The sequence below is a fragment of the Budorcas taxicolor genome, chromosome 1, assembly GCF_023091745.1.
Source record: "Budorcas taxicolor isolate Tak-1 chromosome 1, Takin1.1, whole genome shotgun sequence".
In the NCBI taxonomy this organism is placed as follows: Eukaryota; Metazoa; Chordata; class Mammalia; order Artiodactyla; family Bovidae; genus Budorcas; species Budorcas taxicolor.
Genome location: NC_068910.1, coordinates 159,598,538 through 159,618,305, shown reverse-complemented (window position 1 = coordinate 159,618,305; position 19,768 = coordinate 159,598,538). Strand labels below are relative to the sequence as shown.

Here is a 19,768-nt window from a genome sequence, read left to right as displayed (position 1 = left end):
AATCAAATTTTGTTCTCAGTGAACATAATTATTTTAGCTAAAGCAGGAAGAAGTATCTTTTGGGTACTCAACAATTCTGTGAAAATATATTCTCCAGCAGATCTTCCCGACCCAGGATTCAAACTGGAGTCCCCTGCATTGCAGGCAGATTCTTTACCAGCTGAGCTACCAGGAATCAATAAAATGAAAAAGATTTGTTTAAATAAATGTAATGCTGCCCCAAATGCTCAGGGATATTTGGTGCCTGTTACTCTTAGCCGGGGAAAAGCTACACTTACATTTTTGGTCTTTTTTGTTTTTGACTTTTATCTGAAAAGTCCTATAGTTGAAACTTTAGATTCAGGCATTTGTGGCTGTCTTAAAAGAGGCTTTGAACCTAGTTTGGGCCATCTATATTACATCCTGCATTTTTCACACCTAAGTTAGTGCTATATTTTTATTCTTAGCAAACAGCTTTTTTGGTAATAGAATCTCTTTATTCAGGGCACAACACATTTAAAGGGAGTAGAAATGTATAACTTCTTACAAGCTGCCACTGTTTTCTTTATATCCCTTATCACGTATCTGTAAATGTTTTGTTTTATTTAAGTCACTCCTTACTCCCATCCCATGCAAGTTCCCAATTGTTATCCTGCGAGCTGGGGAGGATTTTGTGTCGTCTAAGTCTCCATTTTGTGGCCTGATGGAATGCCTCACCTATTCTGGGCACTCATCAATATTTGCTGGATTAAAATGAAGTAGAGTAGTAATTCGGAGAAGGAGATGGCACCCCACCCCAGTACTCTTGCCTGGAAAATCTCATGGATGGAGGAGCCTGGTGGGCTGCAGTCTGTGGGGTCACTAAGAGTCGGACACGACTGAGCGACTTCACTTTCACTTTTCACTTTCATGCACTGGAGAAGGAAATGGCAACCCACTCCAGTGCTCTTGCCTGGAGAATCCCAGGGACGAGGGAGCCTGGAGGGCTGCTGTCGATGGGGTCGGACAGAGTTGGACATGACTGAGGCGACTTAGCAGCAGCAGCAGCAGCAGAGTAGTAATTGGAGAAGGAGACGGCAACCCACTCCAGTATTCTTGCCTGGGAAATCCCATGGACAGAGGACCCTGGTGGGCTATATTCCATGGGGTCGCAAGAGTCGGACATGGCTTAGTGACTAAACCACAGAATTGTAATTCTTCTAAGGATACTTCATGAAATGCAGTTATTGAACTCGTTTGAATATACACTTTACCCTTGAACAGCACAGCTTCGAACTACATACATCGCTTTTATTTATTATTATAAAATATTTTAAATTATAAAATACTATGCATATCCCCCCCCACCCACCCCCGCCCAAATACATATCACAGTACTACACCATTTGCAGTTGGTTGAATCAGAGGTTGTGGAGGGTCAACTGTAAAGTTATATGCAGATTTTTTTCACTGTTCAGAGGGTTCAAGGTCAAGTGTATATATTTTCAGCAGACACTGGTGTGATTTCAGTGCATTAAAATGTTCTTCTTGGTTCATCTAACTCCTCTTTCCTTGGTTACCTGTTCATCCGTTCCTGTCTTTTTTGTTAATGACAGGTGACTTTTGAGAAGTATAGAAGCTCAAGACCCAGTCTTTTTCAGGAGTAATCTTTTATTTTTCTTATGCCTATTAGGTCATGAGAAATGGCACCTAATGATAGTGCTAATCAAATAGCTTATTGGTTTCTCCTAGGTTTCTAAGGGAATTCAAGGACTTGACAATGACTTTATGAGAATAAATCTTGCCCAGTTTAAAGGCAACTGTTCGTTGTTAGTTAAGGGATGGATTCCTTACCACCCGACTGCCATGTTGTGGGTAACAGGCTTTGCCTCAGGGAGTGAGCACAGATTTCCTAGAAGAGAACTTGTCCTCTGTCATTGGGGACATTCTTTTGATCCAGTTAAATGCCTTCTCTCCTTGTAGCCATTTATTGAAGCGTCTATCTAGAGGACTAACTCTGCGAAACCCACACCTGTTGCGGAGGAGGAGGAGATGCTATGTGGTAGAAGAGAAAAGCATGCATTTTGGTCAGGCAGGGCTGGGTTCCAGTGCTGATTGTCATTTTGTAGTTCTGTGACTTTGGACAAGTTACTTATCCTCTCTAAGCCTCAGTTTCCCCATCTTTAAAGTCTGGATGTCCTTTTGCCTTGATCTAGTGTGTAAGTATCCTTGGATGCTCCCTGGTCTTATATGTTCTTTTCCTACCAGCTTTGGATTCAGGCTTCAGGTTGGACATGCGAGCAGGTGAGTCAGTACTTTCCTATTATCTTCTAGGACCTTCCAGTTAAACTGCTCATGTTGTAAATCCGGGGACATTTTCTTTGTGTGTGTTATGACCACAAAGGTGACTGTCAGTCATTTGCAGCTCATCATCTCCCTTTTCATAAGAGGGACAGAACTCAAGAATCAAATGATGCCACTATTCAGTTTTGCTGGAGGCCAGCTGCAGTCTTGACACAGAGACCAGAGTCTCAACGGTGTGTCATGATGGATGCTTTGGGTGGAACGAAAGAGCCTGGGTGAAGCTTGTCAGGATTTTTCTGGAGTTTGGGAATCTGAAGTGTGTGTGTGTGTGTGTGTGTGTGTGTGTTCAGAAGGAAGGTGCTACTGTTCCTTTCATGAAGTCAGAGGTCACTTTTTAAGTTGTTATATCTTCCTGGGTAGAATCTGTCCTTAGCTGGAACTCATCTGCAGTTTTTAGGTTGTAATACTCCTTTCTCTCTTAAGATGTCTGTTGGATATTCATAACTGCTCTACCCAAGAGTGTTAATGCATACATGAAACAGCTAAGAGTAAGACAAGCTTCACAGAATGTGGCAAGTGGGAAAAGCTCTGAAAGTGAAACGAGATTCCCTAGCACTGTTTATATCTTGACTAGGTATGGAATTTAACCCTTGAAAACACTGCAAATGTGACATTTCATCTTTGGTCAGAGCAGGAGCTTTTGTGATGGACACATGCGTGGCAGTGATGATTTAGTTGGGTGCCTGGCAGTATTTTATTTGGGCAAAAATTAGGAATTTGCCTCCAGGAGATTATCTTCTGGTTAATCAGCCATCCAAAATTTAAAATGCAAAAGTAGCTTTCCTTTTGCTCTTATGGTGAGTTAGAAACAGAGTTCTATTTAGATTTATACCTTTAAAGGAAAGGTGTTGTACCTGCTTCAGTTGTCTAGTTGGGTGAAGCTTTCCCAGGATGCTGTGTTTGGCCTTTTGCTTAGTTATGTTAATTCTACCTCTTGTTGTATTGTTTCTTTAGACTTTGGAAGAATGGTCACTTATTTTTCAGTAAACCTTAATGTAACCTCCAGTAAGCCTTTGGTTATTTGGGGCTGCTTGGTTCCTGTAGCACTAAGGGATTTGACAAAGCAATAGTAGCCTGAAATATGTCTTTGATTAACATGGCTCTACGTTAGCATCTCGGGGGGAAAAAATCTATCCGTGGTTAAAAAAAAAAACCATCTTCTTTTTTTTCCCCTTCTCCTCTGACAAGACACAGAATACAGCATGACTTGTTTTAGTGCTGATTTTGGAAAAGCAGGAAATGCTTACTAAGTGGGCAAAAAATGATGAGGTTTGGACAATGATGTTATGTTTCACATTCTGTATTTAAGAGAACTTGTAACTGTAATGTCTGCTTTGTGGCTAAAGAAAGAAAGGAGGAGGGAAGGAAGGGGGGATGGGGAGAGACAGATTGAGAGAGGGAGAGAGAGACAGACAGACAGACGGAGTGACTTGTTCGATACAAAAGGTTAAGTGCCAGGGAGCCTGCCGGTGTGACTCACGCTCCTCAGGGCCACACGATGCAAGGCCTGCTGCCGCCATCTCATTCATGTCTCTGGTTAGGGATAGATCACTGGGCTGGTGTGTGTCAAAAGTTTAGTTTTATATCTGCTTTATTGACAGCAAAAACAGCATGGTGGTCAGTCCGCTTCAGTATAATAAAATGCTTTCTTTTAAAGTATCTCGGTGCCAAGATGAATACGGTTTGCTCAAATAATGACTTTCACTCTTGCTAAGAAAAATTGATATTGGGACACAGGAGATTTGCCTGGTTTCTGAGGTAACTTGGTAGATTATAATCTGGTTGCCATAGAAACACAGCAGCAGGGAAAATTACAGTAACTAAGCATTTGAAGAGAGATATTTTAATAGGATATGTGCAAGCCCTTTACCTATCCTCTTTCTCCCTGTAGAGATGGGGTGGGGGTCAGGAATGGGCCTCCCGGGAGCAGCTAGGGGAAGGCATAAATGGCTTCTGGAGGCTGGCTGCCTCCAAGCCATTCCATGAGATGTGGCCTGGTGTCGGCAACTGCAGAGAAACTGCTGCAGACACTTCTCATGCAATATGATAAGCAGATAATGTGATAGAACCTGGAATATACTCCAATTCAGATATCCTGTTGTTGCCTGGGACTTCCCATAATACTGGTGAATTGTACTTTTAGAACTAGCATTTAGGACACTTTGTCTGACAGTTATGAGTGTAGTGGAAAAGAGTATTTGCATTTAAGATTGTCAAAGAATATCTGGGTCATAGTTAGTGTTCACTGACTTTTTTTTTTCCTGACTGAATAATTCGACAGGCATATCTTATAGACCTATCTCTAGAGGCTTAAACACAAAGCAGATGCCTTCTGCTGTTACAGTGATGTTAGAATTGGTTTAAGGATTTTTAAAAAAAACATGGATAATTTTCTTTTTGGACTGTTTTATTTCCCTGTAGTTGAGTTATATTCTATGTGTACATAGAAATAAAGTTAAGTCAAAAATATTTTCATGTTAGGAATGACTTTTAAAATTCATTTTCAAGAAAGCAATGAAAATGTCTTAATCACTCCACAGAGATCGGGAGAGATTTCCTTTTGAGTTCTTAAAATGGCACAGTGTGTTTACATTGGTGAGGATTTGAATGCTTAAGACTGAAAAATTATTGACACAGTTACTGTACAGGAAAAATAAATTGCCTTGAAATAACTATTATAATTCAAGATAACAAGAAGCACCAGGGATGAAACTTGTACAGCTTTTCCTTGAATGGTCTTGTTTTTTCTAGTTAATGGATTTCCAGATTAAAAATGTTTTAATATCCCAGCAGTGTTTCCTGGAATTATTAGTATAAGCAAAATACATAGACTTTAAAGATTTAGTTTTTAAAGGTAAAATGGTTTTGATCTTAATAAATAGTTTTTAAAAATACATAAATTATGGTCCATATGGGTGCCCAGGTGGCTCAGTGGTAAAGAATCCGCCTTCCAAGGCGAAGACATGGGTTCTATCCCTGGGTCAGGAAGAACCCCTGGAGAAGGAAATGGCAACCCACTCCAATATTCTTGCCTGGACAATCCCCATGGACAGAGGAGCCTGGCAGGCTACAGTCTATGGAGTTGCAAAGAGTCGGACATGACTAAGCCACTGAACCACCACCACCACAGTAAATAAAGTTGACTTTAACATTGCATATTATGAAAGCTTAATTTCTCAAAGTCACGGTTGCAGTGGTTTTCCATAAGTTTTATAACTTTCATTCATTCAGTAAAAATATTTCTCAAGCACTTATTCTGTGTCAAATCTTGCCCTTATAGAGCCTAGATTAAGGCTCTATAAGGAAAGACAGACACAAAAATAATTCCTTTACCACCCTAATGGCAGAAGGTAAAGAGGAACTAAAGAACCTTCTGACAAAAGTAAAAGAGGAGAGTGAAAAAGCTGGCTTAAGTCTCAGCATTCAAAAAACGAAGATCATGGCATCCGGTCCCATCACTTCATGGCAAATAGTTGGGGGAAAAGTGGAAACAGTGACAGATTTTATTTTCTTGGGCTCCAAAATCACTGTGGATGGTAACTGCAGTCATGAAATTAAAAGATGCTTGCTTCTTGGAAGAACAACCATGACAAACCTAGGCAATGTGTTAAATAAAAAGCAGAGACATCACATTGTCGACAAAGTTCCATGTAGTCAAAGCAATGGTTTTTCCAGTATTCATGTATGGATGTGAGAGTTGGACCATAAAGAAGGCTGAGTTCCAAAGAATTGATGCTTTTGAACTGTGTTGCTGGAAAAGACTTGAGAGTCCCTTGGACAGCAAGGAGATCAAATCAGTCAATCCTGAATAGTCATTGGAAGGACTGATACTGAAGCTCTAATTCTTTGGTCACCTGATGCAACGAGCTGACTCATTGGAAAAGACCCTGATGCTGGGAAAGATTGAGGGCAGCTGGGAGGAGAAGGGGTTCAGAGGATGAGATGGTTAGAGGCATCATTGACTGAGTGGACATGAGTTTGAGCAAACTCCAGCAGATGGGGAACGACAGGGAAGCCTGGTGTGCCACAGTCCATAGGGTTGCAGAGTCAGACATGACCTAGCGACTGAACTACAACAACAACAACAATTAATTGGAATTATAGATTTTAGGAAGGAGCTGAGTTTCATTTTGTTTTTTTGAGAACCCGTAGTGCAAGACCTGTCCTGTCCTGAGAGTCAAATGCCAGTCCTTAATCTAGCAAGGATAAATGGGTGGTGGCTGGAGGAGGAATGAGTAAGGTGGGCAGAGGGTAGAGATGAAGGAGTGCAGGGGAGGGCATTGCAGACAGAGGAAACAGTGTGCTTGATGGTTTCGAGGCAGGAACCAGGCTTGCTCCAAGAATATGAATGTGACATTGACAGCCTTCCATTTTCTAGAAATACATAAGTCATTGTTTTAATAGTGTTAAACTTGCACCTGATGATTTTTAACCACAGTTTTTAAAACTTGGATTATGTCCTTTCATTTATATTTAGATATAGATTAATTATTTTTCCCCTTTTGTTATCTAAAGTAACTGAATGAGATTAGAACTAAAATCCTGAGATTCTTGAAATAACATATTTTGCCATGGCATGCGTGATTTAGTCTTTTGGAAGTTGTCTTCTGATAACAAAATATCTATGTTATATGACTAAAACAGACATTTAGGTAATAGATTTAAAGATTTGTGTGTTTGATAGGTCCTCCTTATACTGTTCATTAATATTTCCAGGTCCTATACATAGATACTTTTTTTCCCCCCAAACACTTAGCTAAATACAAATGCATGTACTTATCCCCCATCAAATTTGAACCAGATCTAAGACATCTCCTAAGTTTTATGTTTATACAAGATTCTGTGCTACGTATTTCTTGTCTAATACATAAATTTATATAATGAAACTGTTGAGAAAACCCCAGATGTTCTAGTATTAAATTGAAAATTAGGGATTTCCCCGGTGGTCCAGTGGCTCAGACTTGGTGTTCCCAATGCAGGGGACCTGCATTCTGTCCCTGGTCAGGGAACTAGATCCCACATGTCACAGCTGAAGATCCCGCATGCCACAACTAAGATCCAGCACAGCCAAATAAATAAAATTTAAAAATTGAAATTAATGTGTTATTTTGGCAGGTTATTCTCGTTCAAGTTAATCCAGGTGAGACTTTCACAATAAGAGCGGAGGATGGAACACTGCAGTGCATTCAAGGTAAGGAGGTTTTTTGTTAGCTTTCTAATAAAAAAAAATTTCCTTTATTATTTTATGGAAGTAAAGTTTATCTCTGAGTCTGCATGTGATTTTCTAGAAATAAAATTTATCTTGGATTTTTTTTTTTTTGCTTTTATTAGGGGCTCCTTAATGCTGAGTGGGCCTGTGACACAGTTAAATGTCTTGAGTATTAAATGACTTTTAAGTGAATTAAATCAACTTGGGAAAGCTTGCATTGTCTTCATGTATTATGGTCCCCTGAAAAATCCAGAGATTTTTAAGAGACCGTAAAATTCCAGTAGAGAATAGCACATACTTTTTCAAGTTAGATGAAAGTTTCAAATACATACTGTGATGCTACCCAAATGATGCTTTTAGAGGTAAAAATCTATATTAAATATCTCTTAGTTATTTATTACTGAGTAACAGGTTACTCAGATTTGGTAGCTCTATACAGCATTGGTTGTCTGCAGTTTCTGTGGGTCAAGAGTTTAGGTGCAGCTTAGCTGTGTCCTGTGGCTTTGGGCCTATGGAAACACTAAGATCCATGGGCTAGTGCTGCAGTCACCACGAGGCATGTCTGAGTGTCAGTCTGTTTCCTGGCTCGCCTAAGTGATTGTTGGCAGGGTTTAGGGTTTTTTGTGGGCTAGTGGTAGGCAGCTTCCGTCTGTTTCTTGCTAAGTGGCCTCTCCATGGAGGTGCTTACATTATGACCACTGGCCTCATCGGAGCAACAACTACAGGGCAAGAGGGAGCACTCCGCCTAACCCACTCGAGCACGGTGATTACACAGAATGTGAATACTAGCAGGCAGGCATCACTGGGGGGCCTTTTACAAGGCTGCCCACCCACAGTGACCCTCTGCCCTCAGTAGTTCAGGTCTCTCTTGTGTGCAGGATACCCCCTCCTAAGATCTCCAAAAGTCCTATTCCATTACTGCATCAGCTCTCCAGAATCTTATCTAAATAAACTCCAGGTATACTGGTATAGCGAGGCTCCTTGAATGTAGTTCTTTAAGGACTGCTCCTAGGCCATTTCAGTTAATTTCTAGTTTGTGTAATACTGGTGCCTCTTCTCTGTCATTCACTTTGGAAAGAGAGAGAGACATAGGTACTCTGATCCATATGAGGTTCTACTGTAGGAAGATCAACCCAGATCTGGAGCTAGTCTGTAAATACTGCTATGTTGGAGGGCACTCTGGTGAGAGCTTTTTGGGAGTTATTGGGATTATGGGACAAATGGTAAATTGGCCTAATTGAGGTCAATACTAGGTTGTTGGTTAGACTGAAATCTGCCCAAAGGTCTTATTTTTAATACCTGGGCTTGCTCAACAATATATAAAGAAAATGAATGGAAATGCCCTTTAGTTTTAGTTTTCCATAGTGAACTACATGGAAAAACTTAATTTTTTTCTATCCCGCATAATAGAGTATGCTGCTGTGTAGCTTCACTACTTGTTTTTTTTAACTATAAGAACAAAAATTTAGGGAAAAAATTAAAACTCATTTCAGTTGCAATTAATCTGAAATGATTTAGACATTCATGAACGGTATTTTTTCTGATGGCATTTCGCTGATCGTTGTGTCCCTGAAATTGATCGTTGGTGTTCTAAACCATTTAAAAACCAAACCATACGAAGGAACTTCAGACAAAAGAAGAGAGAAAATATTTTAAAGTAGTATAAGATACAGAATTTTCCACCTACTTGTATTACTGTAATATATTATCAACAAATAAAACCTCAAAATTCACTCTGTATCTTGAAAAAAGAACACACTAGAAAAAAGGAGATGAAAAGTTATTTTACCTACATAGAATGGAGCTGATGTTTCCAGTTCAGTAAGAGAATAGTTGAGTTTCTGGTTATAGTAAGGTTGGAACTCTGTACTGGCTGGAAGACTGTGTCCCTCTGCAAGTGAGTATGTGTAATAGAATCTATAAGAAGCAAATTGCTGAGTGGATCAACTTGTATAAAATCCACTTTTTCATGCCACCTGCTTTTACTTTTGGTGTCTGAAGAGGGTGTGTGTGTGGGTGTGTGTGTGTATTCATCTAGTTAGCCTCTTCCTCACTTCTTTTGAGTGCATGTTCGTAACTGGTATACTCTGCAGGGTATTTTGCAAGTATATTGCTTTGTCCACAATGGGAGCTTTGTATTTATTCATGATGCTACTTGGAGATAAGTGATACTAACACCCCTTTCAGTGATTTTAAAAAAATGCTGTTGACTAAAGAAGAATTGTGGAGCCATTTATCTTTGGCTTCCTCTGAGTCTTCTCAGTCTTTATTCTCTTCTGAACACCCAGATACTGTGGTTATCTTTATTTGGGACATATTGGTAGCTGGCCCAGCTAATTGAAATGCCACAGGACAGGGTGAGAGGGACAAGGACCTGGAACCCCAAGTGGTTTGCTAGGGCTTGGGAGGCACTGAGACAACAGGATCAACTGCAGGAACTGGAAGGAACCCTCGTCCAGACCCATTGTTGGCCATTCACGTGTAATAGGCAGTCACTCAGGGCAGGCATCCTCGCTGACCCCTTCATTTGCGTTCCAGTGTGAGTGAGCGAATGCTTCACTCCAGATGGCTAGAACATATCAATACAGAATGTGGGAATAGGCAGTATATTTATAAATTCGTTGTGATTAACATCCTTATCATTGCTAATATATATATTTTTCAACTTTTAGGCATATGTATTCTCTCATTGAATGGGTATGACAGATACATATGAAGCTGAGACCTGTAGAGGTTAACACACAGCTACAGTCACATAGGGAGAAAGAGCAGGGCTCTTGTTTTTCAAATAATTTCATTTATTTTTGGCTGTGCTGGGTCTTTGTGGCTCCGCAGGGTCTTCTCTGGTTGTGGTGAGCCGGGGCTCCTCCCCAGCTGCGGTGTGTGGGCGTCTCATTGCCGTGGCTTCTCCTGTTGGAGCACAGGCTCTAGGGGTGCGCAGCTTTTGGTAGTTGCAGCACCTGGACTCAGTAGCTTGGCTCCCGGTGTTTAGAGCGCAGGCTCAATAGTTGTGGCACACAGGCTTAGTTGCTCAGCTGCAAGTAGGATCTTCCGGGGTCAGGGACTGAACCCATGTCTTCTGCATTGGCAGATTCTTTGCCACTGAGCCGCCAGGAAAGCCCCAGGGACAGAGCTCTTTATTGCCTTGCTCTGGGGCTTTATTACATCAGGGAGTCATGAACTGAAATCGACTCCATTTTCTTGAGCACATGACAAAAACAAGATGGCTTCTGATTCTTGGAGTAGCAGGATTCTGGGAAGGATGCTAGATGAGTACTTACTGCTGCTGCTAAGTCACTTCAGTCGTGTCCGACTCTGCGACCCCATAGACGGCAGCCTACCAGGCTTCCCTGTCCCTGGGATTCTCCAGGCAAGAACACTGGAGTGGGTTGCCATTTCCTTCTCCAATGCATGAAAGTGAAAAGTGAAAGTGAAGTCACTCAGTCGTGCCCGACTCTTAGCGACCCCATGGACTGCAGCCTACCAGGCTCCTCCACCCATGGGATTTTCCAGGCAAGAGTACTGGAGTGGGGTGTCATTGTACTTAGGTCCCCAGGATAAGATGGAGATGGTTTGCAGAGCAAAAATGGGTGGTGGAGGCTGGGTCTTTGGAGTAAGACAGGAACCCTGTTAATAGAAGTAAGAACAGGATAGTTTGATATAGGGAGTATTGCTTTATAAACCCTTAAATTATTTCTGTCCAAAGTCAGGATTGGGCCCAGAGTTGCTGCTGCTGCCAAGTCACTTCAGTCGTGTCCGACTCTGTGCGACCCCATAGAGGGCAGCCCACCAGGCTCCCCCATTCCTGGGATTCTCCAGGCAAGAACACTGGAGTGGGTTGCCATTTCCTTCTCCAATGCATGAAAGTGAAAAGTGAAAGTGAAGTCGCTCAGTCATGTCTGACTCTTAGCCCACCAGGCTCCTCTGTCCATGGGATTTTCCAGGCAAGAGTACTGGAGTGGGGTGCCATTGTTGAGGTGGGCTGAACATCTAGGTGGGGCTTCCACTTGAGGTGCTGGAAGGAGAGAGGTACAATGATAGAGGACTGGTTAGGAAAGGATCAGAAATTGAGTCATACTGTAATGGAAACTTCTGAAAGAAGTAGTTGCATTTTACCAAAGATTAAAGTTAAGAGAATGAAGCTCTAGTTATGCTCTTTCAACACCAGCCAGCAGATGGAGAGGTGGTTTTTTTTGGCAGGGATGGAGTGACGGTTGGTGGTAGTGGCCTTCCTGGAAATTCAAGTCATACTCATTGCTTATGCCATGGTTGAAACTATCAGTTTTGTAGCTTTGCTATTTCAACACTAGCCAGCAGGTTAATGATAGCTGGTGGTGGGGGGTGTGGGGACTTGTGACTTAGGAGTAGGGCGAGGAGCTGGTTGCAGGTCTCTCTGGAAACTTTGAAATTACACCATATGACGTCAACCCCCTTTGCTTGTAGTTACATTTGTTAGCGTAATGATTTTCTCTATTGGACATTTATGACATCACTAGAAAATCCCCGGAAGCTTATTGTGACGCCACAAAGAGGCATTCTGGAAATTCAGAGCAAATCAAAGTAAAGAATATTGTTACTCTGGGGACAAAAACGAGATTTTTGTTTTTGTTTTCATGGGAATGTCCTTGGTGATAATGAAGGAAGAAAAACACAGGAAACATACAATATGCTGTGAAAGCAGATTCATTTCTAATGGAATATTTCTCAGTATTTTCCATGAAACATGAATCATGGGTCTTGAAGGGGCCACAGAAGGTCATAGTTCATTCTCACTGGGAGGCAGCACTATACCTATGGCATCCTAGACAAAAGATTTTTCTTTCCTAGGCCAGATGGAAGTGTATAAAGAGCTAATTGTTGGGGGAAAAAGGAGTCTTAGCAATCAATATGAATTCTTTCCTTTGCTTAATTCAGACATTAATAGAGGGCAGCCACAGGTCTCTCCCATTATTTTCATATCCTTGTCTGGGCTGAGGTGCTGGCAGTGCAGCCTTCCTTCCTGTCCACACATGCCATCTTTTTTTTCTGGGCCATTTCTCTGCTGCCTGTAAAACCCTTCAGCCAAAACAAATACCACACTTCCTTTAAGCGTTAGGTCTGTCTCCTTCAGGAGAGCCCTTTCCGCCGCCCCCGCCCATTTCAGTCCATTCTGACCTTCCTCTGTGTTCCTGGAGGAGCAGGTAGGGGTAGCCCTGCATGTAAAGCTTCCCTTAGACGGTGCATTGGACTGTGAATTCACTGTGACAGGAAACAAGGTATCCTCCACCCTGACCCACCCCAGCCCCACAGCCTGGCAGGAATTCCTGACTTAGACCCTTGACTAGCTCTGGCGTTATATCAGATGTGATGAGATTTCTTTTAACTTTTACTGTTGTGCTGGGAACTTAAAGGTGTTTAGTTATGTGATTGTAGTGGCTTTGAAAATCTCTGTAGAAGAACTTCCAAATCACATTTTAATTAAAGCCAATCAGTTTTCTTTAAAAAAAAATTTGTAAGTCTGAAGAACTTTCGTATTGACCTGTGCTAATGCTGCAATTTTGGTGTTTCAAGACTGTTATATTTCAAAATTTGTGAGCCCGAAGAAAACAGATGAATGTTACGGTGATAACAGCAAAAACAAGATAAAAGTGAAATGCTTGGGATCACCATTATTCTAATGAAGAATAATATTTAAATAATTGCTAGTGTTCTTTGTCCAGAATAATCCAGACATCTTTGTGAAGATTATTATTACTCAGCCAATCTGTGTTAAGTGGGTCGAGATCTTGAAATGGCAGGAGGGAAGCTCCAGGAAAACTCTTCTCTGAGATGGCTGTAGTTTGGTTGCCATTAGAGCGGAAGCTTTTCCCCCTCCTGCTTTGCTGTCCCTAAGCCTTCTTCAGCTCTGTGTCTGACTCCGCCCGCCCCACCGAGTGTGGGAACTGTATCATTGATGAACAGCACGCTCTGCTCACAGGCTCTGTGAATGACACCATTGAGAGCCTTTCCGCATTTCTGAATCTCCTTGTTTGTCTCCCTCCCACCCCCTCACCCCGCCATATTCGGAATCCAGACTGCCACAGGGACCTTCAAGTTACTTTTTTTTTTTACTTTTTTTTTTTTCTCACTTGGTACTTTAAGTGCATTTATTAGACTTGTTTGGCACATTAAAGCACCAACCTGACATTCTTCCTAAGAATTTTAAGACACGTCCTAGGGAGCTCTCATTGTCTCCTGCTTTGTTAATTGAGAAATGACATGAGTGATGTCACCGGGAGGGCTTACAAGCTGAGGTAGACTATCATTTCACAAGCAAATCTATATGGTCTGTGCCTTTAAAGCAGACTGCCTGAAAATGAGGTATTCCTGCTTTACTGGCTTAAAACCAAGGAAGGGGACCTGCTGTAAATGAAGTCGGTCTTCTGAGATTGATTGCACCCTTCCTTGTCCTGGCTTCAATTTGCAAACAAGTATTTCATCAAAACTATTTGGGTAGTTTGAAAGTGAAATTCCTGCATATGACCACATTTAAATCTTCGAGAATCTTTGCAAGCTTTCATTACATTGAATATGTATTTGATTTTTATTTGATTGTATTTAATTATTTATGGAAAGTCTGCATTATATGGGGAAAAGGTTTTCTTTTCCTGTTACAATTTTTGTATTTTGAGAGCTTTTTTTCAGAGCACAGGAAACCACTTTTAAAGTCAATTTGTTTTGCATCTGGGGATTTGTGAGAGATCACTAACCTGAAATCTTACTGTGAACAGTTAAGGTCTCACTTGAAAAATCTCATAGAATTAAAAATACCAAATCTTTAGCCCAGGCTAGCCCTTCTGTACTGCGCATCTTTTTGACTGATCCAAAGCTATATTTGGTGAGAGTTATTAATACATAGCCTTCCAGTGAAGCTCTGGATTGACAGATTCTTTGAGTTTCTAGGAAAATCTGAATTACTCTACCAACATGCCAGCTCATTTTATAACTTAAGCTTTGGGACAAATTGGTCTTTTACCTGTGTGTGTGTAGTATTGATGAAAGGTTGGTGAAAAATCACTTTTAGCATTGTAAATATATACCTGATCTCTCAAATGCTTGGAAGCCTTATTTTGGGTATGATGATTTGCCTTGTCTCTCACACACATGGCATACATAGTTGTTTGTGCAAACAGGAGTTCTGAATGCTGACCTGATAGGTCCCCTTTCAGACAATAGCTTGCTGCTGAGTAACTAGAAGATTACCAGCAGAGTGATAAGAACCAGTAAATACCGATGTGCCTAGAGTGGGAGAGCCCAGTTTTTGGAGAGGGTAGGAGGAGACTCTGGGATGCTAAGTGCAGCTGTCATCATTCTGGGACCAAGTAGTGTCATGAGAATGGTTACATGAGTGCCAGACTGTGCTGCGTCCCAGGAGGTGTGAAGTCCCTCTTGAGATGTACCCACTGTGTCTGCTGCTTTGTGCCTTGCCCAGTTATCTGGATTGTCTTTAGCTATTCTTACATATGCATGGGGCTTACTCTTCGGTTCAGTGATAAAGAATCCATCAGCCAGTGCAGGAGACAAAAATATTGGAGTGGGTAGCCATGCCCTCCTCCATGGGGCATTTTTGCCTGGAAAATGTCATGGACAGAGGAGTCTGGAGGGCTACAGTCCATAGGGTTGCAAAGAGTCAGACATGAGTGAATGACTAAGCCACCTCCACCACCACCACACATTCATAATTAGGACAAAAACTTTACCCAAAATTATATTCTCAGACTTTCTTTGGTCTTTTTCTCCAAGTAAAGCGTGAGTGATTTAATTGCTAGAAGCTATAAAAATTATGTTCTGAGAGTAAAAGCTCTGTAGTGTGAATCCCTGATTGTTTGCTAGATAATGGTTAAACTCTTAACCCCAATTTCCTCTCTTAAAATGGAGGTAGTGGGAATTCCTATGCAATAAGGTTGTGAGATATAATCCATTGTAAATACCAGCATCATCACCATCACCGTCTAGTAATGTATACAGCTTTGGTGATGATTTTTGTCCTAAATTGATGTCATGATCAGTTGTGGCCATTGGGTTGATTATCTGGGTGATGGAAATCTGTCTTAAGTTCTGGTCTCTGTTTTATTGTCAACTTAACAATAGGCTTGCTTTCATGGGGTTGATGGTGATGGCAACATTTCAGATGAAGATTTATGGAAATGTGTATATATTGTTCAGATAAAGGATTGTGGATAAAACAGTGGCTCCACCTTTTCCTACATGTAAAGTAAGTTTTGTAGTTGAAGCTTCAGCTGTTTCTTTTTCTGAATGATAAACAGTTAACTCTCACACTGTACCTGAGCAGCCCTATTCACACAGGCCTATGAAGCAGTTCCTGTGGGTAAGCCTTCCCTCCTTTAGGTCTTGTCATTCACATTTCAATGAAATTCCGGACTTCTTTAATCTTTATTTAATGTATTTTGCTCTTAGGCTGTACTGAAGGGGCAGTAAAGCATATTGGTAAGATTATTATGGGTTTTGGGGTTAGATTGCCTGGCTTAGAAGTCCCCTTCATGTTAGATGTATATCATAAAAGCAGTTACTTCTCTTTACCTACACCTAATCTGTAGAATTGGAATAATAATATCAGTCTTAAAGAATTGCTGTGGAGATTAAATGACATATTGGGTAGAAAGCACTTAGAAGAGTTTCTAAAGCAAGGCAAGGGTCCAGTAAAAAAGGAACCGTTATTAGGCTCCCAGTATCCTTTACAGCTAAACATTGAACCACCCTTTTTTTTTTTGTTACTTGTCAGTTTAAAGCATTTCAGAAAAGCTTTTCTGAACTTGAGGCATTGGTTAGGAGTTTTCAGATGTCTTCACAGTTTAGTTGTAATGCTTCAAAATAATAATGTTTCATAATAATATGTTTAAAAATTCAGTACTGGGAGTTTAGCTTCTGTGCCCTTTTGTCTTGCAGGCTTGGTCAGCAATGACTAAAATGTCATTTCTGAGGGCACCACTGTGTGGAGTTCCTTAAAAGTCATGGATTATTGTGTGCCAGATGATTCCAAACAAGTTAATTGTCTCATTACCTTGATTGTCCGCCACATTTTATTTCACAGCTTGTAGTCTTTAGTTCTTGCTTCATTCTTTCTGTATTTTTTACCTTTGTTTTTACACTTCTAATTTGAAATGGAAAATTTCATGTAAAGAAGACGGTAAAGGATTCTTAAAGTTTAAGGGTCAAATCTTAGTAATCTTTGTATCCCAGTGCCTGGCCAGCACCTCTTAGGTGTCCAGAACAAAAGGAAAGTCATTTCCTAATATGCTGCTGAAAAATCATGTCAAAATGATGGGAAAAGTCTCTTAGTTAATTCACAGAGGTAATTTTTTGTTTTTGTTATTGTGCTTAAGTAGTTAAGTTTGGTTATTTTTTACTCCCCATTCCTCAAGTTAAGATAATGAATGCAGGTATAAGTTTGTTTCCAAAAGCACACAGTAAATCTGAAGTCCAATATATGGGTTAGCTTCCTTATTTGTAAAAGACATGAGGGAATGATCATTATATTCATTCTTTTGATAATGTTTTTCTTTTGTGCGGAGTAGGCTGGAAACACCCTGGAAAGTATTGTTAAGGCTATTTAATAGTGAAAGATGGACCAACTTTATCTTTTATATTATTAGCAAGTAATTTAGATTATTCATTAGTATTTCATGTTTTCATGCAGTTATAAATTATTGCCATTATCTGTAGCAGCAAACTCTCAATAACCCCCATGTCAGACCCAGGAGTAATAGATAGAGTACACTTTAAATTGTAAATGAGTTTGATTACTGAAGTAAGTGGAGTTGTTAGGGTGATTTTTCTCTTCCTCCATCAGCAGAGTGATTGAAGGAGAGAGGGAGGTGGTGAGATGGTGAGGGGCAGGCAGGAGGCCAAGGCAGCTCGAGTGAGTGCAGTGCTGGTGGGTGTGGAAGTGGGAACAGAAATTTGAATTGTATAGGAGATAGTCATGACTTGCTGACCAGGGAAACACTGAAGAAAGGGAGTGAGCTATGGAATAGAAGTTGTATGTTTCCCTAAGATAGGCGGAATCTAGTCCTTTAGGAAAATGTTTGTCTTACAGTGTAAACAATAGTGACTAAACATTTTGTACTCTGTCATAGTTGGGCAAACATTAGGATTAACAAAAAAGAAAAAAAATTTTTTTTAATAATTGCTTTTTTTCTGGTAGTATTCTCAGAAGAGTTTCGGTGACTTGAAAGGCATTTTGCACACTATTTTTCAGGATGTGAAGACAGTTCAGTGAAAGGGAAGTGTTTTTTAATACTTCTTTCTGGATCCATCCATCTAAATATGGAGAAAAGTGACTTCCAAACTGCCCACATCAGCGACTTTGCTTTATGACTACTGGTTTGGGGTTCTTTGAATATACCCACATTTCTTATGTGGCTGAATATAAACCCCCCTTCCCCCAACCCCTTTAGCAGTTTGGAGAGAAAAGTTGATTGTTGAAAACTCTGCAAATCTTTTTGCGTCTGAGTTAAAATGGAAGCATTCCATAATTTAAATGTAACATCTTTATGGACACTTCATATATTGCAGTGTAATAGAACCAGAATTGACATGTTTTGTGGTATCTTTCTGGCTGAAGGTATGTCCACATTTTCACTTAATTTTAAAAGTTTTCAATTGCTAACAAATTATAATTTCTGCTCTAAACTGGTAAGAGGAGGCAAACATCGAGGGAAGAAAACTCTTTGGGAAAGGAATGGAAACTTGAAAAGATAAGCACAAGCATTATTCTTAGTGTGTTTTGGGGTGAAAGTATGTTATTCTCTGCTAGAAGACCAACCAGATGAATTTTACCTGTTGTGTTATGCAGTTCTCAGGAAAGCAGATTTACATACTCACACGTACACTTACTTCATGTGGATGTCAAATTAAACTGCCTGTTCTTGGGTTGAAGTTGCATGTCTTTGACAGCTGTCTGGGGCTGGATTGGGTCCTTTAACATCAGTTTAGGGTGTCTCATGCTAGGTCCAGCCATGTCAGTTCTCTGCGCCTGCTGTGAGGATACAAGCAGTGCAGACAGGTACTTAGGCATGGCTAGAGCCTAGCTGGTCTCCTCCAGTTGAGGAAGAATGATCTTCGCAGGTGTTATAATCAAACCTTTATACTTCACTTGCCTGAGTAAGCTGAAGTAGTCATAAAATGTTAAAATGTAGCAAAAGTGTTGCTTATTATCCTATATGTTACAAATCAACTCCAGAGAACAATTTGGTTAATTTAGTCTCAATAGTCAAGACATTTCTTATTTTATGGGTCAAGCATTCGCTTTTTGTAGTGAGTACTTAAAAAATTTTTTATAGTGGTAAAAATCCATAATATAAAACATATTATTTCAACCATATTTTAACTGTACAGTTCAGTGGCACTAAGGACCTTCAGATTGTTGTAAGCATTCATATTTTGAGTGACTTAGTTCTTGCGTGTTATGCTTAAGGTAAAGAACGCCTCTAGGCTTCTTTATGTAAAGAATCCACCTGCCAATGCAGGAGACTCAGGTTTGATCCCTTGGTCAGGAAAATCCCCTGGGGCTGGAAATGGCAATCCACTCCAGTATTCTTGCCTGGGAGATCCCAGGGACAGAGGATCCTGGTGGGCTGCAGGCTGCAGTCCATGGGGTGGCAAAAGAGTTGGACACAACTTAGCAACTAAATAACAACAAAGAAGATCTCTAACCTCTCAGAATTTAAAAACTCGTTGTATTAACATTGGTGCTTTGTAACTTTTGCATATCAGAATTACTTGAAGATTTTAAAAATGTACAAGCTGGCCTCCAGGCTAATTATAGGGAATTGTCAGATTGTCTAAGCCAAGGGGAATTGTGGTATTGTTGGAGGCAAGACCTTGGCATTAGTTTTGAAAAGCTTCATAGGTAATTTAATATGCAATGGAGATGGAGAATTTCTGGTTGACCTAACTCTCAGGATAGTTAAAGGAATTCTCATGGTGTGCTTTCCCAAGTACATCACATTGCACATGCTGTGTACCTGTCAGTTCATCAGGTTCATTTTCTTTAAGCATGTTTGCAAAGTGCTTAAAAATCTTTTATCTTGTAATTATATACTTAATAAGTAAACTCCTCGTGGTGGTTGTCTTTGTTGAACCCATTAGTTAAAATTGGTCTTCAGTTGTTAAAAACTCCTGTAAGTAGTACATGCTGCTGCTAAGTCGCTTCAGTCGTGTCTGACTCTGTGCAACCCCATAGACAGCAGCCCACCA

General features: G+C 40.5%; 1 protein-coding gene across 1 annotated transcript in view; it reads left to right on the top strand.

Moving 5' to 3' along the window:
• FNDC3B (fibronectin type III domain containing 3B) overlaps positions 1–19,768 on the top strand; it is a 354,012-nt gene that overhangs the window by 93,351 nt on the left and 240,893 nt on the right. The window contains exon 3 of the mRNA XM_052638946.1: positions 7,438–7,513. Within this exon, the coding sequence (XP_052494906.1) occupies positions 7,438–7,513 (76 nt within the window). The remainder of the gene's footprint in view (positions 1–7,437; positions 7,514–19,768) is intronic.